Source organism: Myotis brandtii, unplaced genomic scaffold (genome assembly GCF_000412655.1).
Source record: "Myotis brandtii unplaced genomic scaffold, ASM41265v1 scaffold120, whole genome shotgun sequence".
Classification (NCBI taxonomy): Eukaryota; Metazoa; Chordata; class Mammalia; order Chiroptera; family Vespertilionidae; genus Myotis; species Myotis brandtii.
Genome location: NW_005354174.1, coordinates 5,082,337 through 5,109,077, shown reverse-complemented (window position 1 = coordinate 5,109,077; position 26,741 = coordinate 5,082,337). Strand labels below are relative to the sequence as shown.

General features: G+C 49.7%; 1 protein-coding gene across 8 annotated transcripts in view; it reads left to right on the top strand.

Moving 5' to 3' along the window:
* The window catches only part of PECAM1 (platelet/endothelial cell adhesion molecule 1), a 50,547-nt gene extending 28,141 nt beyond the window's left edge, over nt 1–22,406 (top strand). For 2 of the 8 annotated variants that reach the window (XM_014532353.1, XM_005858661.2), the window contains 6 exons: nt 484–537; nt 1,492–1,554; nt 6,983–7,039; nt 7,816–7,930; nt 17,005–17,027; nt 21,342–22,406. In XM_014532353.1, the coding sequence (XP_014387839.1) occupies nt 484–537; nt 1,492–1,554; nt 6,983–7,039; nt 7,816–7,922 (281 nt within the window). In that variant the 3' untranslated portion in view covers nt 7,923–7,930; nt 17,005–17,027; nt 21,342–22,406. The remainder of the gene's footprint in view (nt 1–483; nt 538–1,491; nt 1,555–6,982; nt 7,040–7,815; nt 7,931–17,004; nt 17,028–21,341) is intronic. The other 6 variants (XM_014532349.1, XM_005858663.2, XM_005858662.2 and 3 more) reach the window with 6 other exon arrangements.
* The last annotated feature ends 4,335 nt before the right edge of the window (nt 22,407–26,741 follow it).

The following is a 26,741-nucleotide window of genomic DNA, read 5'->3' as shown; positions in this document are numbered from 1 at the left end:
ACATATGTAATACTTTCAACAATAAAGATTAAAAAATTTTTTTAAAAAGATCAAACATTTGTTTGCCTACTGAGTGGTGGCCTAGAGACACTCACTGCCTTTTAAACCTGTTCTCATGGGTCTCCTTCTCCAGCTGGAGGAGGTTAGTGTCCTAGTGTCCTTCATGGTTGTGGTTACAGAGCCGTCCCTTTTGCAATTAAGTTTAATTTCTCATGAACTTGCTCAGAGTGAACAGTTCGGAATCTTAAGCCATTCACAAGCAGAAGTGTCCCTCCCACGGGATGGCGGCCATCCCACGGGTGTTAGGGAGAGACCACACAGTGGGGTGGATGGGGCCACGGGGAGACCAGGAGGGGATCCAGAACCCAGAGACACTGCTGGGGGAGGGGGAAGTGGGAGGGGGAAAGGAGGGAGGAAAAAAGTTATGTATAGAAAACTAGAATTTCCGCTGCCACCCATCCTAATTGTTATTTTCCAAACTAGGTTACGATGAAGATATTGGAAACCATGAAACAAACGCAGTAAAAGAAAAGAAAGGTAATTGTATAATGTAGTGGGTTTTTTAAAAAATTAGAAACCTTTACATGAAAAAAGACCCCTAGGAGAAGAACTAAAACTGTTAATACCTGTGGCTGGGTATTTCCCCACCTCTCTTAATGATCCTGTCAGCAGCTGATAAAATGGAGACTTTCTCCAAAGACATATCTAGTGTCATTAATGGGAAAGTGATCTAAATTCCGGTAGGAGAGAACTGGGTTAGACCCAAAAAGGAACTTCCTAAATCAGAACGGACTACTCAGTGAATAAGGTAGGAGAATCTCCTTTCTCTTGGAGAGTAGAGGAGGAGGTGAGGGTTTTTGTTTTATTTGTTTTTTAATAGCATCAGTGCAAATCATCAGGTGGGACACCTTCAACTTATGGTATATGTCAATTCTGTCTCAGAGAAGCTGGGAGTGTTAAGGGGCTGGTAAAAAAGGGTGATGGTAAGACATACAGTTATCTATTGAGCTTAAAAATTTTTTAATATATTTTTATTGATTTTAGAGAGGAAATGAGAGGGAGAGAGAGATAGAAACATCAATGATGAGAGAGAATCATTGATCAGCTGCCTCCTGCCCTCCCCACATGGGGGATCAAGCCCGCAACCCAGGCATGTGCCCTGACCAGGAATCGAACCATGATCGCCTGGTTTATAGGTCAATACTCAACCACTGAGCCACACCAGCTGGACTATTGAGCTTTTACTAACCCTCCCACTGCAGAAACACCAGGGACCCAGGCAGGAGGGCCCCTCCACATTCCAGGGAGTGCCAGGTTAACACTGCCTCCCCTGCCTGAGATCTCTCTCCCACTTAGAATGGAGATACACCTGTGCTGGCTTCCCCAAAAAATCCAGAATACTTTAATCATTTGAATGGAAATCTTTAGTGCCACCCGAGGCTCCTGAGGGGATTCTGTCTAACCGCATGGTGCTGTGTTTCCTTTGGGCAGAGCCTCTGACCTTGGACGTGGAGTACACAGAAGTGGAAGTGAACTCCCTTGAGCCTCATGAAGGTAAACGCCATCACTCGAGTGATTCCCCACACTTTGCTCTCTCCTTGGGTGTAGACGCGCAGGGTAAGGTGGGCTGTGACCCAGGAACAAGAGGCTAGTAGCCCTCAGTCGCTCACAACAGAGGTAGTCAGCAGACAGACCTGCTGAACATGCCTAAGGCAGGAGCAATGACCCCGCCCTGGCTTTGAGGTGTAACATTTCATCAGTTATTATTTCGTATACTACTAATAATGGATATGTTCTATTGAGCAATTTACTAAGTCCTAAGAAATGTGTTTTTTGAGACTTTTTGAGATCAGCCTCACTCCTGGGTCTTTGAGCTTTCTTCCAGAGGTATGCCCCCTGGCCCAAACCCAGCATCCTCCTTAAAAAGTTGCTTGCAGACCGAGCTGTGTAAATGAAATGTCTGAAGGTAGTGAGTGGGTGCTTTGCTATTTAAAGGAACACGTGGGTAAAGGCTTTTGAAAGTACAGAATCCCTTCCTGTGTAAATTAGGGGCTCTGGTTTTGGTTTTGGTTTTGGTTTTATGTGCCTGGTTCTCTCAGGGGCAGGTTGGCCTGGAGGTCCCTGGGTCTGTGCTGGGGAGACTGGCCAGGAGTGGGCCAGTGCCCAGCAAACACTAGGACATCCATCTCCGCTGCTGGGAAGCTCACAGGGCTATTGCCCTTCGCTGTCGAGGCTGAGGCCAGGCAGTGTCCACTCAGCAGGCAGGCCTGGGGCTGTTTCCCAGGACAAGCCTGCAAGGTTTAGCCAGAGCCACATGGTGATGGCGTGTCTCCTCACCTCTTGCTCCAGGATCTGGGAGGCATTTGGGGTTCCTTCCTGCTTTCCTCGCTTAGGTTCCCAGTACATGTCAACAGGTGTGTGCAGAGAGCCTTCCAGGTAACACCGTCCCGTACAGCCCTAGGCTGTGAGCTGCATAACTGGGCACGGTTCCCATAGCCTGCAGTGAAAATGGTCCCTAGAGTTGGTGTGGCCCATCTGCACACCCCACTTCCAAGTCCAGACGGGACCTGGGAGGGGTGGGGGCCATGGCCGACCTGGAGTTCTCTTCTTTATTTCATTGTAAAATGATTCACTTGCTGAGTTAATAAATTCAGGGGCCATGATGCATCAGCAGCGAAGGTACCTCCCATGGAGGTAGAGCCTCTGAGGGAGCCAAGAAAACAAGGAACCAAAGAATAAATCATATCAGGTTATAGCAGGTGCTCAGAAGGAAGAGAAGGGGTACAATGAGAAGGTGTGAAAGGTGATGCCTATTCCAGCTTGTGTGGTCCCTGGAGGCCTGTTTGAGGGGTGGCATTTAAGCTGTAGCCTGAAGGGGCACAAAGAAGGTGGCCCCTCCCAGAGGAGGAAGGACCCAGGAAATGAGAAGGGCAGTGTGGAGGTGGCCCAGAGTTTGGCTCACTTAAGGATCTGCAGAGAGAGGAGGCAGATGGAACTGGGTGGACGGGATGGAGCCTCCAAAGTCCTCTTTGCATTCTAGTCTCAGCGGATTTGGAAGCCTTTAAGCAGGGAAGTGGCAGGTTCCAACTTCCTTCTTTAAAAGGCAATTCCTGTGGCTGGTGTGGAGGACGGATGTGACGGGGAACAAGAATGTTATCATTAGACAAGAGGAGATGAGCGTGGAGCCAAAGTGCTGGCAATGGATGGATTCCAGATATATTCTGGAGACAGATCACAACACTGGATGAAAAATTTCACAGCCAGGATGGGGGAGACAAAATTCCTTCATGGATGGCTGTGATGTCTGCGATTGGGAGGAATGTGCCCGTGGTGACCACTGGTTCAGTTGGGTTAAATTCCAGGTGCCCAAGAGGAGGCAGCACAGGGGTCTCCTGCTCAGAACTGAGTCTGGGTGGGCTGTGGCAGATGGGACCGTTAGGGGGCTCCCGGCAGCCTTCCCTGGTCCAGCCTGAGCCCCTCCATCACTGGGCATCCTGGGGCTCGGTCCATGGGTAGAAGCTTACTTCCTCTTTAGGGGACTTGGGCTATAGAAGAAAGGAGGATTATAACAAGAGGGCAGGGCTGCCCAAAGATTTTGTATGTGTGTGGAAACACACACACACCCATCTTCTTGACTCTCCATACCCCACTGAGTGCCCAAGCAGATAATGGTACTACCCCTGAGGGCCAGGCCCTGCCTTTACTCTGCTTCTGGCCCATAGGGGGAGGGGCACTGGAGGAGGTAGAATTACAGGCTCTGCCTGATGCCCGGGAAGCTTTGTATGTAAGGCCCTGAAGGAGGAAGAAGGAAGCAGGGTTTGGAGAAGGGTTCCTTGGGAATGTTTCCATGTTAGTTAGTAGTGTCTGGTTTAATTTGCTTGAAGGGGTGGGAAGTGTTGAAGAGAAACGAAGTATTAGGACAGGTGAGGCAGGGCGCCTTCCTTGCCAAGCTGTGCACCTACAGGGTTGTAACCACCCAAGTGGTCACCTTTTCCCAATTTGCACAAAGGTGCTGTGGGGGCTGTGGAGGCCTCAGTAGAGCTAGAATGGGGGTCACTTGTGTGGAAATGGAGAGTTTCTAGAGGATTCACGTTGCGGTTTTTGGATCCAGCATCTTTGGCAGCTGAGAGTAGGGCTGTGTGGCAGAGGGCAGGCCTGGCTTATGCTGCTGCCCCTTGGCTTTCTCTTGGGGAGTTACCAAGCCAGGAAAGGACTTTGTGGATGCAAGGCCAGTGATGAGTAAACTTGACCTGGTCTTGGCCAACCCAGTTCCCTGTCCTCAAGGCCCCCCTCCTCCCCAGTTGGGGTGGAGGAGGGGAAGGGGGTACTGGGTCCACTTCTAACCCTGGCTGGCAGCTGACCAGCTGTCCCTTGAGGGTGGAGGAGGGGCAGGAAGGAACTCGGTAAACCCCGGTTTGCTGCCTGTTTGCTCTGAGCCTAATTGCTGGGAAAACCCCATGAGGTTGAAGCCATCTCTTCTCTGTTAACAGAGAAAAACAAGCCAAAATAAAGCCCCATCTGGAAATCCCTCTGACAGCAGAGACAAACAGCCTGCTGGCTGGTTTAGTCATTAGCAGGCAGCTGCTGACAGCAGCGAGGGGAGGGGAGTGATGAGCTGCAAGCTCCCGCCCACCACTGAGCTGGGCAGAACCAGGAGGGCACAGGAGAAACCACTGGGGCACCAAGAAGAGGCAGCCACCCTGCTGCCCAGGCGGGCAAGCCATTAGGAGGTTAAAGGGAGTTGAGTGTGGCTCTTCGGGTCCAGAGGGTGATAGTGTCCCCAAGGTAACCAGAGAGACCACCCCTATGCACCTGGGGCAGTGGAGTTCACAGGGTGTCCAGGGCCCCAGGCTTGGCCGCCAGGGCCCCCTGCCCCTCCTCCACTTCCATGGGGGGCTGGGTCAGGGGATGAGCTGGCAGCGACCTGGTGCGCCCGGACACAGGGTCCTACAGCACTGTTTGCACACCCATCACCCTGCAGCCTGCAGCTCCTGAAAGCTGGTCCAGTTCACCGCTTCCTCTTCCGTGGTGCCCGGCACACAGGAGCTGTTAGATCACACTGAGCGAGGGACTGGCCAGGCCTGACGTTGAGCAGAGAGTCCTCTAGGGATTTGGTGGACCCCTGGCACCCCCAAATCTGTGTCACAGGGGGAGAGCGGCGTGGGCCTCTCTGCTGTCCTCTTAGGGGGGTACCTGGTATCTCAGCCGCTCTACTGAGTTCCCGCTCCCGTTCCCTGCCACAAGGGAGTCTCCTTTTTCACGGCCCTGGCAACCCCAAGTGCCTCAAGTTTAGCCGTGGGGATCTGAACCACCCCCCAGGCTGTCTCTGGCATTCGGGTCCTGCCACAGAACCCTTGCCATTCAATGTGGAATGAATGACCAGGATTTTAATCCTAAAACCAAAAACCTCAGGGATTGGGCTAACTGCCAAGACCTTCCTGAAGGCCCTGGGTTTCAGATAGAGACACTTACAGGGACGTTGACTGGTGCCTTCACTGTCACATCAAACCTTTACAGGTGCCTCCAGGTAGCCATGCAGGTGCTGGGGTTGGGAGGTGCACAAGACCTCAGGCGCTGCCCTGGAGGGGCTCTGGGGCCACGAGGGGAGGCAGTCGTGGGGACAAAGAATGTCAGCGTGTAGTGGGCAAGTGTCCCCAGAGTGCTGTGAGGCACAGGGGCCTCTGTAACTGCCTGGGCACAGGAAGGGGTGAGTGTGTGAGGGAGTATATAGGTGTGTGAGGGTGTGTGCTCCGACTATAGGAGCAAAGCTTGTCCTGGGGCTTAGAGGATGAGGAGGAATAGAGCAAAGAGAAAGGGCCATGAGGGTAGTGGAGGAATTTGTGCAGGATCAGGGGCAAGAGAGGGGGGTGTCTCTGGAACAGGGTGAGTTGAGAGTATCTTGGTGCAGTTAGAGTCCATGGGCATGCCCAGGCCATCTGCCACTGAGGAAGGAAACATCTACATGGCGCTGGCTGTGGCAGCAGGAAGGGCTCACCCTGTCGGGGGCTCCGGTTCCCAATGTGCAGAGGGAGAGTGCTGGCCACATGGCATCAGATGCCTTTCTACAATAAGGCTTCCTGGTGCTTGTGCAGTTGAGAGGAGCCAGGGAAGCAGCTGGGTTCCATCCTGTTTCCTCAGGGTTTGTGGGTGTGTATGTGAGTGTATGCACGGGCGTGCAGGCCTGTATGTGCATACTGTGTGTACCTACTATATGTGTGTGGACAATGCGTGTAGATGCACTAGGCGTGTGTGTACATGTGTGTATATACAGGCAGTGCATATACATAAACAGATGGCCGAATGGGTGCTCTTGGTCTCCCAAACCCTTGCATCTCCTCTGGGTAGAATCCACACCTGGGGTGGCCCATCTTGCCTGCTGTTTCAAAATAGCCCAGATCAGAGTATCTCAACCCAGTCTCATATTAGGACCCCCTGGCAGCACTTAAAAAAATAGCCAAAGCCAGGACCCACCCCAGACAAATGCAGACAGAGCTGCAGTGAGGCCCAGGTACAGGCATGTGAAACTGAGCAGCCCAGCTGCCTAGGTTTGTAAACGGTCTCCGTCCCAGCTAATCCTTAGGCACAGATGACACTCAGGCTGTAACGTGGACCTCAGGCGATTGGAAAGCTGTAGCCAAGCCTTCTGGGACACAGTGAAGCTGGACACGGGGACACAGGGCAGGGAAACAGGGAGGAGGCCCCAAGCTGGAGGCTGCCGGCCCCTCTGGTCCAGGGTTCCCAAGGTGACCTATTAACCTCATACTTCCAGCTGAGTGACACTGGTTAGACCAGGTCTTCTAAAGCTGGGAAGTGGCCCGGCTTCGTGGTGAGGGGGTCTGCAGGCGCTCCTGAAGATGGCATTCGTGGGCTGGGGTAGCAGGGTGCAGCCTTGCCTGGGAAGCCTCAGATATTTTCCTGCTTCAGTAGTGGGCCGACCTGGTTCTCAGAGGCAGCTATTGACCTGTGCCTGGTCCCTTTCCAGGTCTGGGAAGGAAAGGCACGGAGACAGTGTACAGTGAGATCCGGAAAGCTAACCCCGGTGAGTGAGGGGCCCTGACCCCCAGCCTGGTGGGCACTGCCCCCAGCATCATCCATGAGGTCCTGGGAGTGGGCAGACAAAAGAGGGAGCAAAGGACGTCAAGAAGGGGTGCCACCTCTTACACAGAGTTGACTCTCACCAGGCAAACAGGCGCCCAGCTGCTGGGCTTGTTGGACAGGAGTGGGTGCTGGCACCATTGTGTGCTCACAGGACACTCGGCAGAGCTCTTCTGTGACCCCGAGAAGCAGGGTGGGTGCCAGGCAGTGAGCCTCACCTGCTCCCCATGGGGGCCTGGTGCAGAGCCCCCTCTCCCCCAAGAAGGTCTTAGACAGAGTCGGCGCTTTGCTTTGAAGATGGTCAGTGGCTTCAGCCTTCCTGGGAGCATGCGGACCTCGGGGGAGGGAGTCGGATCTGCTCCATTCCCTTAGCCTCTGCCTAGACCCACTTCTACTCCCACCTCCCCGCTTGCAGGTGAAGAGCTTCCCCCAAACCGAGCGCAGTGCCTGGCAGGCATGGAACCGGGATGCTCCCAACCATCTCATTTTTTGTATAATTATTGCATTCCATTCTGCAGAAATGAAATCTACAGAGATTACTTTTAAGTTCTGAAAATAAATTGCAATGTAAAAGGCATAAGCATCCTGAGGGAGACAGTTGCTAGAGGGATATCTTCCTTTGAATAACAGACCTCTATGTACATGAATTCTTTGGAAGGGAATTCTTAAAAAGGGCTGGGAGACTCGGTAAAGCCCGGCTAATGCAAGTGTGGTCCACAGGCCAGAAGCAGCCATGGTCCCGGGCCCAGCCCGACCCACAGAACCACAGTCGCCAGAATCTGAACTCTAACATGTTCCCAGATGTTTCTGATGCTGACAACATTTGAGAAGACAGGTAACTGTCTTACCTGAAGAGCCTACTTTTTCTCTGAAATAGGAATCACTCCTTAAGTAATTTTTTTTTAACGCTAATTCATGGCTGGAGCAGATACTCAGCCCCTTGTGGGACTCAGCACTAAATAATTTTTGAAAACCATTTGCTGGGGAATTTTTGGCTTAAGTATCTGATTTTGCATTTTCAATATATTCAGAGCTAGTAAAATGTAAATTTGGAAATAAACAGGCTTTCTCTGTTCTTCTCTCTGTTCATCCATGTAATAGAAAGAAAGCTAAAGGTCAGGTAGGGTTCAAGGTTGGTCCTGTTTAGTAACTGCAAAAATGTCTCTTCTGCTTTTCTCATGGTCCCAGACATGGTTCCCTTGCAGTTGCTTTGGTTGTGCAAAAGCTCACATTTATTGAGCTTTTGTGCCAAGTGGTCTAGGTTACATGATCTCTTTCAATCCTCACAATAAACCCCATTTTATAGATGAGGATACTGAGGCATAGAGAGGTTAAAATACTTGCCCGAGGTCACACAGCAAGCAAGTCCCTGAGAACTAGTCCACCCCAGAGCCAGGCTCCATGCTCCTGATCCCTGAGCGGCACTGTCTTTGGGAGGGAAGCTGGTAGGCGGGCAGGCTGCAGGGATAAGGCCTTGGGGTCTGTAGTCACCTAGGGCTATCCCTGGAGGCCCCTTCCAGCTGAGGAAGGCCATGCCCAGTGTGGATTCCCAAGGGTTGTTGTTAGGGGCCCTGCTGAAAAAAAGACAGATTAACGAGAGAAAAACAAGCAGGTGATAAGTGACTTGGTGGAGGGATTAAAATCTGTGGCTTATTTGGCATGTTAACCAAGAATAATAAATTCATAGAGAAGTGACAAAACAAAGGAAAAGGGGTTCCAGGTAGAGAGCTGTGGGAAGGTAAATATATGGGGGACCTACTGGGGCGTCAGGCTTATTTGTGGATGTCCACCTCGGCACCAGCTTTTCCGAGTCTTCATGACCATAAAACTTCCTGGGGCAGGGGGTTTATGGCAGTTCTTAGGTCTCAGAAGTTTCTGCTTTTACTCCGATAAGAGAAGCTCCCAGACGGCTTCTTTCTGCATCCGTTGATTCTCTGCTTCCAGCTCAAAATCACTGCTGTGCCAAAGTGGCGTATCTGGGGGAGGTGTATTCTGGTTTCCTGCATCTGCGTTGAGGCAGCTGCTCAAGTGGGTTCTCTCGGGGTCCCCAGGCTGGTTCTAGATGCCGGAGTCCTCAGTGCCAGGCTGTTGGAATGTGACTGCTCCCTCTGGCCTTGGGATGGAATGGACCACAGGCACCCAACCCTGTAGGGAGGGATTCAAGACAGTGAAGCGCCCTGTTGTGTTGGGAGTCATCAACCTCTCCTGCCTCTTACCAGCTGTGTGACTTTGACCCTTTGACTAAGATGCCTAACTTCTTTGAGGCTCAATTTCTTCGCCTGTTAAGTGGAGATGGAATTCAATGAAAAAGGGGGATGAGACAGGGTCAGGGGAGATGGTGCTAATTACCCACCCCACACATGCAGTCAGTGTATTATCTCTACCCTAGAGTGAGCATTCAGTCTGTTTTAGCTGGAAAAAACAAGAGGAACTGGAACCCCAGTGCCCAGGGTGAGACCAAAGCCATCTCCCGGCTCCCAGGCCAGGGAGCTCCCGTCTGGGCCACCAGGGGTCAGTTGGGCTTGGTTCCCGTCCTGGAAGCCAAGGCACGTCCTGTTTCTGAGCGGTTTCCCGCTCGGCTGCTGCATAAAGAGGCCTTGGTTGATTCCGCTTTTCTTTTTCTTTCTCTTCCTCTTACTGTCAGATGCTCACTGTTATTTCTCCTGCTCTGCAGAGGAGGAAATGGGCCCCGGTGGTAAATAACTCGTCCTGGTGCCCAGGCCAGCAGTGGCCGAGCGGGGACTCAAAGCCAGGGAGCTGGCTGCAGAGCCTTCACACGTCCTCTCTGTGTTGCCAAACCGATTGGCTGTGAGCTTCTACATTTTCCCACTTTTTTGTTTGTTTGTTTGGTTTCCACATTATCATCAGCTTAATCAGAGGATTGCACTCTCTCTAATTCAGGAGCTAAGGGTAACAGCCTGGTCTGGTCTGGTCTGGTCTGGGTGACTGAGTGAGCCATGGAACCCCTCTGGACCTCGGTCTCTGTGAAATGAGGGGCCTGGGCTCGGATGTAGGACAGGGCTCTCCAGGTTTGTTTAAACACAGGAGGCTTGGCACCACCTCCTGCATTTCCCACTCAGTAGGTCTGGAGTGGGGCTGAGAATAGGCATTTCCAACCAATTCCCACAGCCACTGCTGCTGCTGGTCTGGGGACCACACTTTTAGAACCGTCTTCTAGATCAGGGGTGGGGGAAAGTCCAGCTCGAGAAATCATTTGGTCTGGCCCTGCCAAGGCATTAGGGGTGAGTTGATTAAATATTGGACCAAATACAGCAGGCTAATTTTTAAGTTGATAATTTTGTATGGCCTGAGAATGATGTTATAAATATCCAAATAGCCCTTTGGCAGAAAAAAGGTTCCCCACCCCTGCTCTAGATGCTTTGAGTTCCCTTCTGATTGTGTCACTCTGAGTTCTGCTCTGCTTCTTGTGTGAAGGGGTAGGGTCTTTCTTACCCTCATTGATCCTGGAGGGATGGCTCAGGGTGGACAGCAGAGATAACAGTGTGTGTGTGTGTGTGTGTGTGAGAGAGAGAGAGAGAGAGAGAGAGAGAGAGAGAGAGAGAGAGAGAGAGAGAGAGAGAGAGAGAGAGAGAGAGAGAGAGAGAGAGAGAGAGAGAGAGAGAGAGAGAGAGAGAGATATCCACAATAAAACAAAGGCCCTGGTGGGGGGAAGGGTCTCTGGATAGGTCAGTGAGCAGGCTGAGGGCAGAGCTGAGTCTTATCTGACCTTTCCTTCTTAATTTTTTATTTTTCCCCACCTTAATTCCTCAGTTCCCCAGCGTCTTCCAACGGGCAGCACTTCAGCACTGGCTATTTCGGGAACTGGCTCACAGGGCGTAGTTCTGGCTCTTAAACCCCATTTTTCCCTGAGTGGTACAAAAGCAAACTGCTCTTCTAGATAAGCCAAAGGGCACCGGGCAGGCCTGCCTCCAAGGAGCAGCCCCAGGGCAGGGCTCTGGGTAGGACCTGGCTGAGAAGTGTAAGGTTCTCGTAGTCTGTGGGAGGCACAGGTCTTTGTGACCTTGGCTTTAGTCTCCAAGCTCAGCTTTATTTATTTGTTTATTTACTTAGAAATATGTTTTTATTGATTTTTAGAGAGAGGGAAAGAGAGAGGGAGAGATAGAAACATTGATGTGAGAGGAGCATCACTGATCGGTTGCCTCCTGCACGCCCCCTACTGGGGATGGAGCCCACCACCTGAGCACGTGCCCTGACCGGAATTGAACTGGTGGCCTCTTGGTGCATGGTTGATACTCCATCCACTGAGCCACAATGGCTGGGCTTATTTATTTATTTTAACTGTGGTACAGTATACCTCACACTTGCCATTTTAATCACTTTTAAGTGTACTTTTCAGGAGCATTAAATCCATTCACAATATTGGACAACATCACCACCATCCATCTCCACAAGTTTTTCATCTTCCCAAACTGAAACTTCCTCCCCACTGAACAAAACCCCCTTCTCTCCTCAGCCCCAACAACAAGCAGGCTACTTTGTGTCTCTGTGAATGTGACTAAGCTCTGCCTGTTCATCTGTCAAAGGAGGTGGTTGAAAGCATGATCTTAAGTTGCCTTTCAGTTATGACATTCAGAGAGTCTCAGTCTATGCCTCAGTCAGTCTGGAAGCATCCATCCCCCTGAACATGTTGGTGAGGAGAGAGTCATCAGTAACTTCTATGAGTCACCTAACCCTTTATCCACCCTTGACTCCAAGACCACATAGGTATTTGCCTTTAAGCCAGAGTTTCCCCTTCAAGTCTGAATTAAGTCAGGGATCTCAGGGGCCCAGTTACTGGGTTTCCGCTGCATTCACATTGGCCAGAGTCCTGCTTGGATGGTTCTTTGTACTGTGAACCTGATGGAGAACATCCTACATAGGAGATGGAGACCTGGGGTTTGGTCTCAACTCTGCCCTTAGCACAGTGGTTCTCAACCTTGGCTGCACATTAGAATCACCTGGGAATCTTAAAATCCTGATTTCTGGGCCTCATCCTCTGGAAATTCTGTTTCTTTGTTACTAATGTTGTGGCCCCACCCCATAACAAAGAAACAGAATTTCCGGAGGATGAGGCCCAGAAATCAGGATTTTAAAAAGATCCCCAGGTGATTCTAATGTGCAGCCAAGGTTGAGAACCACTGCCTTACGAGGTTATATGGCTTGACCCCTCATTTCTCCCCCTGTCCCCGGTGGTAGTTTTCTCATTAATTCTCAACAAAACGCCCCTGACCCATGCAGAATTGCTGTAAACACCTCAGTGTCCCTCAGGAGCGTATGTGGCCCTAAAGTGGATAAGGAAGAGCTGTGGTGGGCAGGTGGGTTCTTTAAAATTAGGAGGAGGGGACCCCAGCCAGGCGGTTCAGTTGGTTGGAGCGTCCTTCCATACACCAAAAAGTTTGCAGGTTTGATTTCCAGTCAGGGCACATATCCAGGTTGTGGGTTTGATACCCGCTTGGGGCATGGATGGTAGGCAACTGATCTCTTCTTCTTCTTCTTCTTCTTCTTCTTCTTCTTCTTCTTCTCTCTCTCTCTCTCTCTCTCTCTCTCTCTCTCCCTCCCTCTCCCTCCCTCCCTCTCCCTTTTTCTCTCTCTAAAAATCAATAAACAAGTCCTTGGGTGATGATTAAAAAGCACGGTAATAATAAAATAAATGAAATGGGGAGGAGGGGGACATCTCTTCCAACTCCATGTCTCCCACTGAGTCATGGCCATGGCCATGCACGTCTGCTATTCTGTCTACTCAGAGCCTACCATATGTTGACTATAGTTAATCTGACATCTTGTCCCAGCAATTACTCTTAGTCTATGGCAAGGAAACCTCTTGGTCTTTGATCTTCTCCCCTTTCCAATTATAAGATGATAGAAGCATTGAACAGACCATCCAACCTCAGAGGAAAGGCAAAGGAGGGGTGGTGGTGAGAGATCAACCAAAAGACTTGTATGCATGCATATAAGTATAACCCATGGACACAGACAGTAGAGGGGTAAGGGCATGTGTGTTTTTTTTTGCCAGGGGGAGATCAATGGGGGGAAAAGGAGACATACCTAATACTTTAAATAATAAAGAATTAAATTAAAGAAAAAAAATGATTTGTTGCCACATGTTAGGGAAGGAAGGAGAGGGGTGCCCAGAACTAGAAAAATCACATCAGAAAGAAACCAAATTGAGAGCTTTTGTGTCTCTGTAATCTTCTGTTTCTTAGGGAAATGGAGAAAATGCTGATAATGCCTCATGGTTTAGATCTGCAAGCTTAGCACTTGAGATTTCCCAAAGTTCTTGTTCCCTTTTCACTTATTTGCAAATCTGAGTCAGCAGTAGCCGCTCTAGTTATGGCTGATGATTAGGCTGAAGCAGTGATGTAGTGGTCTGAAGAGGTGAGCGGTTAGAGAAAGTAGTCGAGGTTACAGTGTGGTGTCTCTCTCCTAACACATAAGCAGACCCGATCTACTCCCGTCCCGTGGCTGAGGACTTCCTGCAGGGTAATTGGTTACTCCCCTGAGCTCTGTGAGTTAGATAGCTGTGTCTTCCCGGGGCTTGTTCCTAGCTCTGGTGCTCTGGGTTGCAGGGTGACCTGGAGTCAACCCCTACCTCATACCCACCACTTCTCTGTCACCGACTTCCTCCTCTCTGTCTGGTCCTGGCTAAGCCAAGGAACGATTTCATTTTCTTTCTCTCTCCTTATTCTCCTAGAGAAATGATGGCTGTGTAGGGAGCCTCTCTGTAAACGCATGGCGGTCCATGGCTCTCAGCAGCTCCCTCAGCCTGGCTGAGCCACGATTGTGTGAACTGTAATTTCTGGCCAGGAAAGTTTACCTCTGATTCGGCACATTTTATTGGGCTCCAGCTAATTCTGAAAATACTTTATAAAGTGGCTCACAGGTCATCCAAAGCAAAACCCATTAGCCTATGTCTACACTGGCTTTTGAAACGGAAGGGTAAAGTGGTTTATTACAATTAGCAACACGGTCAAGTTCTTCCCTGTGAAAGAACTCCAGTCTGAGTGAGACTTCCAGCGCTTCGAGCAGTGGTTCTCAATGTAGGGGACATGTGGCCATGTCTGGAGACATTTTTGGTTGCCATAACCTGGGGGGAGGGGGATGCTACAGCCTGTAGTGAGTGGAGGCCAGGATGCTGCTGGACACCTCCCAGGGCACAGGACAAGTCCCAAATCAAAGACTGCTCCAGACCAGGATGCTGAGAGTGCCAATGTTAAGAAACCCCGGCTCAGAGGAATTCACCTCCTGCGATCTTCCAACAGCAGAGCTGGTTTTTCTCTCTAGGTGCCCTGTGCCCACCTTGGGAGGTGTCTTGGGCATGTCCCCCTGACAACTCCAGGCCCTGGGAAAAGATGCCCAGTCCTGCTCCAGACACTAACCTAAGCCTTTTGGGTCAGACAGAGCCCTCCTTCCCGCCTGAGTATCTGCTCACTCAGCCTCCACCTTTTGCTTCCCTTTGCCTGGGATTCAGACTAACAGATGTTTCTTAAAGGGGAGAAACCCAGTAAACCAGGAGTAGCTGGTCATTCAGAAAATAGAACAGAGGGCCTCTGTGCCATGTCCCCTCTGGGAGAGCCAGAGGAGCACGAGGATCAGTCCCCCGCCCCCGAGAGGCCCAGAGTAGCCCAGGCTTGGACTTCGAGAGGGTAAAAACATACTCTGTGGGGGGGGGAAGGATACTGCTCCCCAGATTCTATTTTTGTTGTGGTTCCTCTATTACCAAAAAGAAAACCACAGAAACTTGTGTACAGAAACTTGGTGTATATCAGCAGACTCAAATGTTAGCATTTTGTGCTCAGATTGCTTTAGGAAACACGGACTGAGGCTTTCTCCCTAGTTCGTCTCATTCCAGAGCCTTTGGGGCTTTGGGGGAGCAGGAAGCATGGGGTCCTTTGGATCCTCCCAGGTCAGATTTGGGGTGGGGGTGGGGTGCTGCCCGCCTCACTCAATGTGTGGAAGTTTACACAATGGCTCAGCTTCGCGGTCGGGCTGATTCATCCATTTGGCCATTGCCGCCTGCCTCTGTCCCGGCCAGGACAGAAGGGGCCCCTTAGGAACTGCTGGCCCTGTTCCTTCTGGAGGGGACACACAATGGAGCTGTGATAAGACAGGGCTCGAGGGGGAAGTGGACTTGTGGAAACAGGATATTTCTAAATTAGAGAAAGAAACAGAAGGGTTGTAACAGGTGGGCCCCAAGACTTAGGAGGGACCAGGTTTGAGCTTGGGCGGCTGGTAGAAACTGAGGCCCCGTGGAGAGCTTCCACCAGGAAGACTGGGGACTTGAGGAGGGGTCATGGCCTTCCTGCCTTCACCCCACAGCCATCAAGAATGGCAACCACCCCCAATTCGAATCTACACCTCCTCTCGGGGCCTTCCTCAAATAACAAGAGGTCCCTGTGGCTTCTCCGTTTTTATGTCTATTTCTACAGTCTCTAGGAATCAGCCCCAACATGTGGGTCACTGACCATTCACAAACTCTGCTATTAGTTGGGGCCTGGTCTTGCCCAATGGGGCAAATCATACCCCTTTCTTACCTCTTGCAGTGAAAACTAACTCTAACTAATGCAGTCAGGGACAATTCTGCCTCCCGTTCTCATTGATTTTTCTTTTAACGTATTTTTAAAATTGATTTCAGAGAGAGGAAGGGTGAGGGAGAGAGAAACATCATTGATGAGAATCATTGATCAGCTGCCTCCTGCATGCCCCAGACTGGGGATCGAGCCCGCAACCCGGGTGTGTGCTCTGACTGGGAATCGAACCGTGACCTCCTGGTTCATAAGTCAGTGCTCAACCACTGAGCACACTGGCCGGTCTCATTGGCTTTTCTTACCCCTACTCTCTTCTTCCTGATATTTGGCCAGGGCCATTTTCATCACTGAAGCCTGGCAGGGCCAGCTAGTCCCAGCATGCACTCTGGCAAGAAGACAGTGTGGTCTCCGGACAGTTGAAACGAGTCTCCTCAGGGACAAGTCCTGCCCTTCAGACCAGCACTTGGGCCACACATGCCAAGAGTGTCAGCAATGTTTATACTTTCTGCTCCATTGATTCCACTCCCGGGAATGGACAGGCTAGTAAGGCATATGAAAATAGCTTTATTCCCAAAGAAGATACTGGCAGCATTATTTAAAATAGCAAAAACTTGGAAAGAACCTAAATTATTAAAGTAAGGAACTGGATAAGTAAATAAACATCCATCAAATGATTATTATGCAGCTGCTAACGATAATGTTTAAGAAGGTACCAGAAAATGTTTACAAAATCATGCAATGTGAAAAAGATAGGCTATAAAATGGCAGGTACTGTATAATTATAACTCCAAAAGAAGCTTACTGGTAGCAGAAAAGATGAAAAATGTCAATAAGGTTCGAAGAGTAGAACTGGAGATACTTTTATCTATTACTTTTCTATGGTTTTCAGCTTTGTTCCTAAAATAATAGGTGGTACTAATTTTTTAAAAAACTGTTTAAAATGTCAAGTGAGCCCTGGCCAGTGTGGCTCAGTTGTTGAGCTTGAGTGTTGTCCCATGCAATGAGGGGTTGCTGGTTTGGTTCCCAATCAGGACACATGCGTGAGTTGCCAGATCAATCACCAGTAAGGGGCATGCAGGAGGCAGCCAATTAATGTTTCTCTCTCCCTCTCTCTGAAATCAACACAAACATATATATGTCATTTAAATGTCAAATAAGCTGGCCAGGGGCGTTCTATGCTTGTCACATAGAGCTACAGGGCCCAGGGGAAGCTGTCTGGGCAAAAGAGCCATAAACCTGGGAACCCAGTAAGCTTGTGGGTCTGGCATCTTCTGCATCATCTCCCCCTTTCCCTTCTGGGATCAGCCCCTGAGATGTTGGGGTGGGAGGACCCAAACACGCTCTCTTTGCATTGCTCACTTCCCTGTTACCCTTTGTTTTACAGATTTCATGGAAAACAGATATTCTGTAAGTACACATTTTATATGCATCATTTAAAAAAAAAAAACAGTCCATTGAACAATGAAATATTTCCAGACTCACCCAGATTCTGCATTCCCACTGATTATACCCATGTACTGGCCTCGTCTGTTTCAGACCAGGAGCCCTGGGCCCATGGATATTGGGTCATTAGACCAGCCAGCTTTGCTGGGCCAGTTGTGATGTCAAATATTCTCTCCCACTGTTTGCATCATTGCATCTCAGCCCAGCACTTGGGCCACACATGCCAAGAGTGTCACATATGAAGGGAGACCCTGGAAACCCCCTCCCGGAGAACTGGGAATCTAAGGCACTTAGCTCCAAACAAGCCACGTTCATATTTCCTGCTAGTCCAGGGTCCAGGCTTGGGAGGAAGGCTTGCAGAAGTCCAAGTTCAAATGTTGCAAAGACCCATCTCCCCGTCTTCCTACTCCCAGCCTTTTTATGAGCCACGCAGCAGTGCAGGAGTGAAGGGCAGCTTGCATCTTCAGAGATGAAGAATTTGCCCCACTAACCTGTTTCTTTAAGGTCTGGGAAGAACTTGCAGCAAGACTGCTGGTAGCCCTTCCAATGGGCCCCCTGGCTTCCTTTCTTTGCCTGAGTCTTCCTTCTTATAAAACAGAGAAGTCGTTATGCCTTTGACAGACAGGAAGCGCTGACATCCTTATTGTGGAGGAAAGCTATCAGTTTAAAGACAAAAGGAATGGATGAATGTTTTTTTCTAACCTAACAACCCCCCAAGACTTCTGAGATCAGAGACTTTAAAAATATATATTTTATTGATTTCAGAGAAGAAGGGAGAGGGACAGAGAGAGATAGAAACATCAATGATGAGAGGGAATCATTGATTGGCTGCCTCCTGCACACCCCCCACCGGGGATTGAACCCACAACCCGGGCATGTGCCCTGACCGTGACCTATTGGTTCATAGGTCAACACTCAACCAGTGAGCCAGCGGCCGGGCTGAAATCAGAGACTATTACATGGGAAGGGCAGGGAGCCCAATTGATAGGTGAGAAAACCGAGACCCAAATTGGCAAAACAGCTTGCCCAGGGTTACCCAGCTAGTTCATAGCAGAGCCAGGACTGGAATTTAAGTGTGCAGGCTCCCTCCTCCCCTAGCCAGTCCATGACACAAGACTCCCTCCAAAAAGTGATGTCACTGTCCCAGCCATCATGGCCTGGAAAGAGTGGAAGGTGAGACCGTTGTTCCATGGGCAGTGTGGGACCCAGATAAGGAGACGCTGCAGTAAACATGGCTGTGTCCACCCAAGGCAGGTCTGCTGGACCTGCAGGACCGACTTATTTACTTTGTCTTCAATCCAAATGGTCTCTCTGGTAGAGGCTCCAAGGTCCAGGACAGACAGAACTTTCCCTTTCCCCAGAAGCTGGCCCGTGAGCCCAGAAATCTGCTCCCAGGATGCTCCCGCTCTCCAAAATACTCAAGTCTTTTGGTGGGAGAGCAGGGGTTCCCAGCCGTTGGAAGGAATTTTGAATCTTTAAGTGAAAGCATTTTGTTTATAAGAGAAGCAGGTATAGTTTCCCTAATAATCAGCTGGTGGGTGAGGGTCAGGAGAAAATTAATTGAATTGCCCAGCAGGGAAATGGGAGGGGATTTCCTTCCTGAAATCAAACCTGGCAATCATTCCCAGTTGTTTAATGGCCGGTGCTTCTGAAAACATATTGGAGGAAATATCTTAACAATGAGATAGCCACTCAGCCAAATACCAATTTAGTATTGTTTGACTTACTTCAATGGCACACTCTGACTTCATTTTCCTCTGCCATTTTTGCCTTGTTTATAAATTGTATTTGTGGCGGAGGGAGGCAGACAGATAACGTGGAAGAGAACACCCAGTCCTTAAGCAAAAGGGGGGAATCTGGGCCTGCGTGGGTCTGGGGATCTTGGAAAGAACCTTGCCTTCTTACTGAAGAAAGGCAACTCCCATTTACAACTCACCTTCTCCCTCCTGGGAGCCAGTGGGCAGCGAGGCTGCAGTGGGCATTGCCCAGGAGTTGGGATCAGGAGACTGGAGTGTGAGATCCAGTTCTCCAGACATCTTTTGGGTGATCCTGTCTTCCTCAAGCTTCCTGGTCTGTAAAATGGAGATGATGACAACAACACAAACAATAATTACCTATTAGGAGTTTCTTCAGGGTTAAATGAGAAACATGTGCAAGGTACCATGCAAACTATCATTTAAAAGCTAGTTTATGATCTATTTTGAAGTTCTTTTCATCAAACGCTGTGGCGGTTTGGGTGTGAATGTGGGAACTTCACCTGGCCTTGAGATGCCCCATCACAGAGGGGAAGAAGGCACTGCTTACCCAAGGCACAGGATTCAACCAAAGCCAGGCTTTGACTTAGGATCAGAGACCCCCATTAAAACTGGACTTTTTTTCTTATTAGCCACTTATCAGCCATGTCACTGTGGGCAGATTTCTCAGGGCCTCAGTTTCCTCATCTGTAAGTTGTAAGTTTTAAAGCCCCCTCCCCCGGTTGTTGCAGAATTAAATGAACACCTAGCAGACCTGGTTTATTGGAAATGCTCATAAGGGGCACAATCTAGAAGCAGGAAGTAGAGATCCCCTCAGGGTGTTCGAAGCAAAAATGACCTTTGGCCAGAAAGCAGGGCGATTTCGTCTCTGTCTGCGTGGCTGACGGCTGGCTCTGATTTAAGCACAGGCCTTAGATGTGAGCGTGTTCACCTTTACTTCAAAATCCCCAGGCGCAGCTGACTGTGGCCCAGCCCTTCCTGTCTGTGGGGCTGGTCTGACAGCAGCTCCCCAAGTGCTGGTTTCCCTCGGAGGAGAGCAGAGGTGACTGGGGAGGGACTTGGTCTGGGCCCTGCAAAAAGGCTGGACCAGGGTCACCCTCCAGTGGAGGAGGAAATGGGGCGGGGGTGGCTGCCAAGGCTGGCGGGCCTCCAGCCCCCTGGGCCAGCACAGCTCTCTTGGCCCGCCAGGGTCTCTCCTGGCAGAGGAGGAGGCAGAGCCTTAGGCTTCCAGCTGAAGCCCCTCAGACCTTCATCCTGCTCCACCTCTGAACTCCTACCGTTTGTTAGGACCTCTTCCACCTTCTAGTTCACAGCAGGGTTGTTTGTCAAGAATTCCAGGATATAAAATTGGGGGTGGGGTGGGGGGAGTGTGTCAGGTTCTTGCATCCTCAGCATAGAGAACTGCCTGGGTAAGATGTGGGTCTAGTCACTGATGGGGGTGGGGGTGGGAGGTGACATAAATACCATATGAAGCAGTTAGAGAACACTACAAGAAGGCATATGGAATCCCTTTTTTATTGTTATAAAACATATACAACATAAAATTTACCATGTTAACCATTACATATTTTTATTGATTGATTGATTTTAGAGTGAGAGAGAAAATGGAAAGAGAGAGGAGAGAGAGAGAGAGAGAGAGAAACATTGATTTGTTGTTCCACTTACTTATGCATTCATTGGTTGATTCTTGTATGTGCCCTGACCGGGGGTCAAGCCTGCAGTCTTGGTGTATCGGGACAACGCTCTAACCAACTGAGCTTCCTGGCCCATTTTAACCATTTTTAAGTGTACAGTTTAGTGACGTTAAGTACACTCACGTTGTTGTGCAATCTTCACCACCATCCACCCACAGGACTTTTTCATCATCCCAAACCAAAACTCTGTACCCCTTTAACAACACTCACCCCCTTGTCCCCCCAGCCCCTGGCAACCATTGTTCTACTCTGTCTCTCTAAATTTGAATACTCTGGGGACCTCATAGAGGTGGAATCATACAACATTTGTTCCTTTGTGTCTGCCTTAGTTCACTTAGCCTAGCATTTTCAAGGTGGATCCATGTTGAAATCTATCAGAATTTCATTCCTTTTTAAGGCAGAATAATATAATTTGAAAACATTCAAGGTTGGTCATCAGTGTTCAGTCCTTCATTTTTTAAATTAAAACACAGACCTAGAGAAGGTCCACCTTCTGTTAGAGGCAGGGCTGGAGCAAGAAGACAGGTCTCTCTTGACTTCACTAGTCTTCCTCTGTGGGTAAGTGTAGCACCCAGGGGACGTAGTGCTGGGCGCACAGTGGGTGCTGGAGGGAGTTGGTTGGTAGTCTGCTGTGCAACAGGCACATGGGCAGTAGAGGCTGCAAGCCCTCCAGAGCAGGCATGGAGCGAGGGGGAAATGAGTGTGGGCCGTGCCGGCAGAAGACAGCCTTGCTTTGGAGTTCCTTTAAGAAGCGCTGTCTGCATTTCGGCATGCCAGTCTTCAGTCCTGAAGGGTGTGACCATACCTTGTCTTGTGTCTTGTCACTACAGAGAACGGAAGGCTCCCTTGATGGCACTTAGGACTGCGAGAGCGGACACTCATCCCCGGGAGGACATCCACATTCTAAGAAGAGCAGACGATTCCCGATTCCAAGAGCTCTGTGCACTTATTTCTGAACCTGCCCTGCTCCCACTGAACAAAGCAATCCCTCAGGCCAAGCCACCAGTTCTTAAAGCCATCTTGCTGCCTTGATGTTGTGGGTAGAGAGATACAGCGGGGCTGGCTAATTTCCCACCCGGCCCACCTCCCCCCCAGTCGGAGCATCCTGGGGTGTGGAGAGCAGCAGAAGGAGGTTCAGAGTCAGCAGGCCATTGGAATATTTTGAAACTTGAATATTTTGTCTTGTACAGAGATAAAGAACTTTTCCAAGTACCTTCATACACGGAAACCTGGTTTGTTTTTCTGGTTTATTTTTTATTTTTTATTTTATTTTTTGTAGTGGATCACTTCTAGCAAATGGCCTGGCTTAGGGGCTAGTGTTTCTCTCTTTGTCTTTGGTCCTTCGAAGGCCTGTAGTTCTGGGTAGTCCTTGCTCCTTGGACGTGCATAGCACTGACCGGACAGCGGCACCCTGTCCCTCTGCAACCTTGCCCGACACAAATGGGAAAACCACGCCGCTTGGAAGCAACCCCATTGGTATGTCAACTTGAAGACAAGGTTCGCCTCGGGCAATGCACGAAACAGAAAATGAAGCTGGACAGCACAGATGTTCTTAAGCTGTTTTTCTGTATTCTTTCTTTCCCTCTCCCACGCTGAAGGCTGAGCAACAGGAAGATGGTTGCCTACAGCAAATATTATTTTTAATAGAAGAATGAAATGCATATTTTTCTTACTAATTTTTTTATTTATTCCTTGCTAAAGAAATGGTCTCCTGAGGTCTTACGACGTTTCCAATGGTGTCTTGAGTGGGTGAGTGAGAGGCTGCAGCCCTCTCCAGTGGAATTTCACTAGCGAGCACACCAAACTGAGACCGCTCCCTCCAGCTGCCTCAGTGACACAGCTGCAGGCACTCTGGCGGGTGTTGTATTCAATAAACTTGATCTTTATTCTTCAAAGACCTGTGAAATGTCATCTTCTGAGAGGCCGTATGCATAAAGGATATCTGTAGTGCTCAAGGACTCCGCAGGCCTGCTGAAGTCACAGAGAGAACCAAGCAGGTCCCATCAGCAGAGGCCAAGGGCCTCTGTGCCTCCACTGAAGGCAGGGCCGGGGGGTAGCCAGTCTCAAACACTGAATCATTAATATCTATTGGCTGGGGCTTCGGTGTTTGCTGCCCAACTGAAGGCTCCGAGGCTGTCCTTGGCAGACAGCATTGACAGATTGAACAAAAACCAACCAAACCTCCCTAAACCCAGGATGCCCAGTTAAATTTGAATTTCAAATAAATGAATAATCGAGTATAAGTATGTCCCATGTAATGTTTGGTACGTATTTATACTATAAAAGTATTCATTGACCTAGGATCAATGAATTTAACTAGGATCCAATATTTTATCTGGCAACCCTACTGGTAAAGCACCCTCCCACCCCTCTACGCCTTGGGATTCGTGTTCCTCAGCGGCCTCAGACCTCACCACCCCCCCAGGCCGGGTCCCCGTCAGAGCACCACCCCACTGGGCTGAAGGCAGAGGGGATCCAAGTGCATCCTGGCTCTGCTAGATTCCAGCTGCAGAAACTTGAACTTCAGAGCTTCAGATTCTTTATCTCTAAAATGAGATTAAACAAATGGTTCGTAACATTGACAGGGTTTAGATGCCTTTGAAAATACGGTGAAAGCTATAGAGGCACAAAGCTGTACCACACACAAAGTTGTGTCTCAAAAATGTTACACCATTTCCCAGTTTTCAGGGCCATGGACTCAGGTCGGAAGCAAAGGATTAGATGATTTCTAACAATCTGGCCAGAGCCCCCGGATCACTCCATCAGTCCGTTGCTGCTACCAGAGCAGGGCCATTGCTATGGAAGCTGGGAAGACTCTCTTACTGCTTATGACTTATTTATGGAGCATAAGTGGGTTTTTAATTATTTACCCCCACTGTCTATGTCTCTAAGGAAACCACACACGCAGGGGTCCTTCATAGCAGGTTTAAGGACTAAGGATTTCTCTAAATCCCGGACCCTGGTTCACTGTCCCACCCGGATGGCGTAACAAGGCATCTTAGTCCAAGCTCATCACTGAACAAGTGTCCAGGCACCAGCTCCTTGAGAGGCCTTTTTTCTCCGCGGTTGAAAGTGTTAGTTAGAGCGCCCCCTTGTGTGCTCACATTGTAACAAGTCATTACAAGGCTTGAAACGCTCCATAGCAACTGCATAGTGGAATTTTCTCCCTCCTCCGAGGGGCCCTAAGAGGTCAGCCACCCATTTCATGAGCCGACCCCGAGCGCCCCATCAGTGTTAACTGATTAACTGAACTCTCACTCCCGGACAGAGACTCAAGATGGGCAATCGGACTCCGAGGTCAACAACCTGCATTCATTGAAACTGATTTTTCTACCTCGGTGATTTTGCCTCCCTTTGTCCAGAGAGATTTTTAGTTGTCACACCTGAATGGGGTGCTGTTGGCACCTGGTGGGTAGGAGAGCCAGGGATGCTGCACTGCACAGGTCAGTCCCCGGTGACAAAAAAAAATTACCAAGTCCCACACGCCAGTAGTGCCAAGGTAGAGAAACCCTGCACAAAACCAGCCAGTTAGTTACTCATTTATTTACTCAAGAAACTTTGTTGGGAAAATCTCCTGGGGCCTGGAGCCGGAAGAAAGAGGCTGACAACCCCAGGAGTACATCAAGTTTATTAAGAGAACTTAGAGGCAGAAGCCAGCGCCTTGGGCAGCAGCTAGACCAGTGGTTCTCAACCTTCTGGCCCTTTAAATACAGTTCCTCATGTTGTGACCCAACCATAAAATTATTTTCGTTGCTACTTCATAACTGTAATGTTGCTACTGTTATGAATTGTAATGTAAATATCTGATAGGCAGGATGGTCTTAGGCGACCCCTGTGAAAGGGTCGTTCGACCGCCAAAGGGGTCGCGACCCACAGGTTGAGAACCGCTGAGCTAGACAGTTCATCTCCACCCCCAACAAGGGATGGGGCTTGTTGTCAACAGCCAAGTGGTCCGAGCTAACACAGGTGGCTTGGAGCTACGTGGTTCAGCTCGTGCTTGTTAAACTCTGTAAAATCCAAAGCAGTAAACAACGTAATGGGCCCACTTGTTGATGCAGGAAGATTCCCTTCAGGTGATAGGGGTGAACTGGTGGTCAGCTTGCTTCACGAGATGGCGTTGGTCACAGTAAGTACTGCTCCGTTTTCTCCACATTGTTGTTAAGAAGATTATAAAAATCAGGGGGCGCCTTCTCTCCTGCGACAAACCACACAGTAGATACAGACTAGCCGAGAGCCAATTGCAACAGTGGGACAAATGCTGTGATGGAGAAATTCAAAGGAAAGGGGGGCACAGGCCTCTGAACATAGACTTTGGGGAACCAAGCAAAGTGAGAGGAAGTTGAGTCCAACCAAAGACCTGGGGGTAAGTAGAGTACCAGGTGGAAAAGGTGAGGCCAGGGGCAAGGCTGACAAAGGGGGCCGGTGCTAAGGCCCTGGGGCAAGGGAGGGGATGGTGGTCTCCAGGCACAGCGGAGGGACAGCCTACCAGCCCCAGGTCCCTTCCAGCCCTCGGATTCCATCAGTCCCTTTCATAAAGGCTCCACTGTCCCCTGGGGATTTCTGCCGGATTCCCATTGGCTTGGCTCAGTCTTTAAGAGTCGGGAGAGGGTCCCTAAAGTTGCTCAGCAAGAACTCAGCTCCACCAGTGGCACTAGCACATCGGGGAGAAAACCTCTGCCACAGGCCAGGTTGGGCCCTGGCTTACACCAGGTGGCTCAAGTGAAAGGGGAACTGGAGGGAGAGGTCTGCCTGCCTGGCTATTTGAGGACCAGTCTCCACAGCTGGGTCCCCAGGGGGGCAGGGGCAGAGCCTGGTGAACCCCCGAGAGTAGGTGCCAACAGTTGGGAGAGTACACAATTTCCTGGGAGAGGGTCCACAGCTGTTATCGGTTTTTCAGAGACACGATCCAACAAAGAGTGAAGAACTACAAAATAATGAAAAACTTAATGTGTGCGGCATAGGATTTTCTCAGTCGAAACCCCCGAAGAGTGGCTAACTCACTTCATATCAAGGGGTCTGCCTCATGGACAGTTTTAAGTCCAAAATCCCCAGCAGGACTTGGCATGCCTTGAAAAAACTGCTCCGGATCAAGAAATAAATGGTGATTTCACTGTTGAAAAATAGCCTTCCTCTCTCAAAATAAGCTACTCAACTGTTTTGAAATACCAAAGGGATAGGCGATCAGGGTGATTTTAGGGGAGGTCCCAGGGGAAGATCTCAGTATAATATTTAGCAACTTTCCAGGGGTGTCCTTTCAGAGTCAGGGTCTCCACTGATTGATTGGTCCGTGCCAGGGCAGGCGGTCATTATCCAGTGCAGCTGGTCTGAGGTCAGCCTTGGTGTCACCTGTCTGGTTTGGCTGCTTTTCTGGGCCTCAAGTGGAAATACAACTGAGGCCTAGATGTTATCTCTAGGGAGGAAAGGTCAGGGGTCCAAGCTGCATGACCAGTGATATGCTAGGGAGGAGAGGTCACCCAGGGAGTGAGGTCCTGGCCGACAAATTGTCCTTTGCTAGGCACCTGAGACTTTTCACTCTGGTGACCTGCACCTGGCCCATTGTCCTTGCTCTGCTCACATTGCCTGCCACAGTTTCAGGTACAGTGGGGCCTTGAGTTACTAGTTTAATTCGTTCCCAGACCGAGCTCGTTAAGGAGCTCGTTAACTCAAATTACTCTGTCAACTCAATACAAAAAATCGGCTGAGAGACAGCTGGTATCTCAAAAAACTCGTTAGTCAGGTCACTCAGTCAGGTCACTCGTAAGTCAAGACCCCACTGTAATCATGAATTAGGTGGGGGCTGGGGAGGAGCACTATTCAACCCAGTGCAGGGTGACTTGGTCAAGGTGAGCTCAGGTCCTTGCAGCTCTGACTGGCCATGTTTCTAAGATGCTCGTGTAGGTAGGAAGGTATGACAACAGTGATTTACCTTTAAATAACAACCTTTTGAGAATTCTCAACCTCTCACTGTACTGTGCTCTCTTGCGTTTTGTGTCTCCTCTTCTGGAAATGTTGTGTTTCTCTCTCTCTCGTCCTTCAACGTTCTCCCTCCCTCTCATCTCTCATCCTTTCCCTGCTTTCTTCTCCTCCATTTCCCCTTTCTCCTCTCGTCCCCAGTTCATTGGCCATCATACAAAACTGAAGCTTATATTTCCTATATTTGCGGATGAGTTTTATATCCCCAGTGGTTTATTTTGAGAGCCAATGCATGGAATATTTTCTATTTTTCTTGC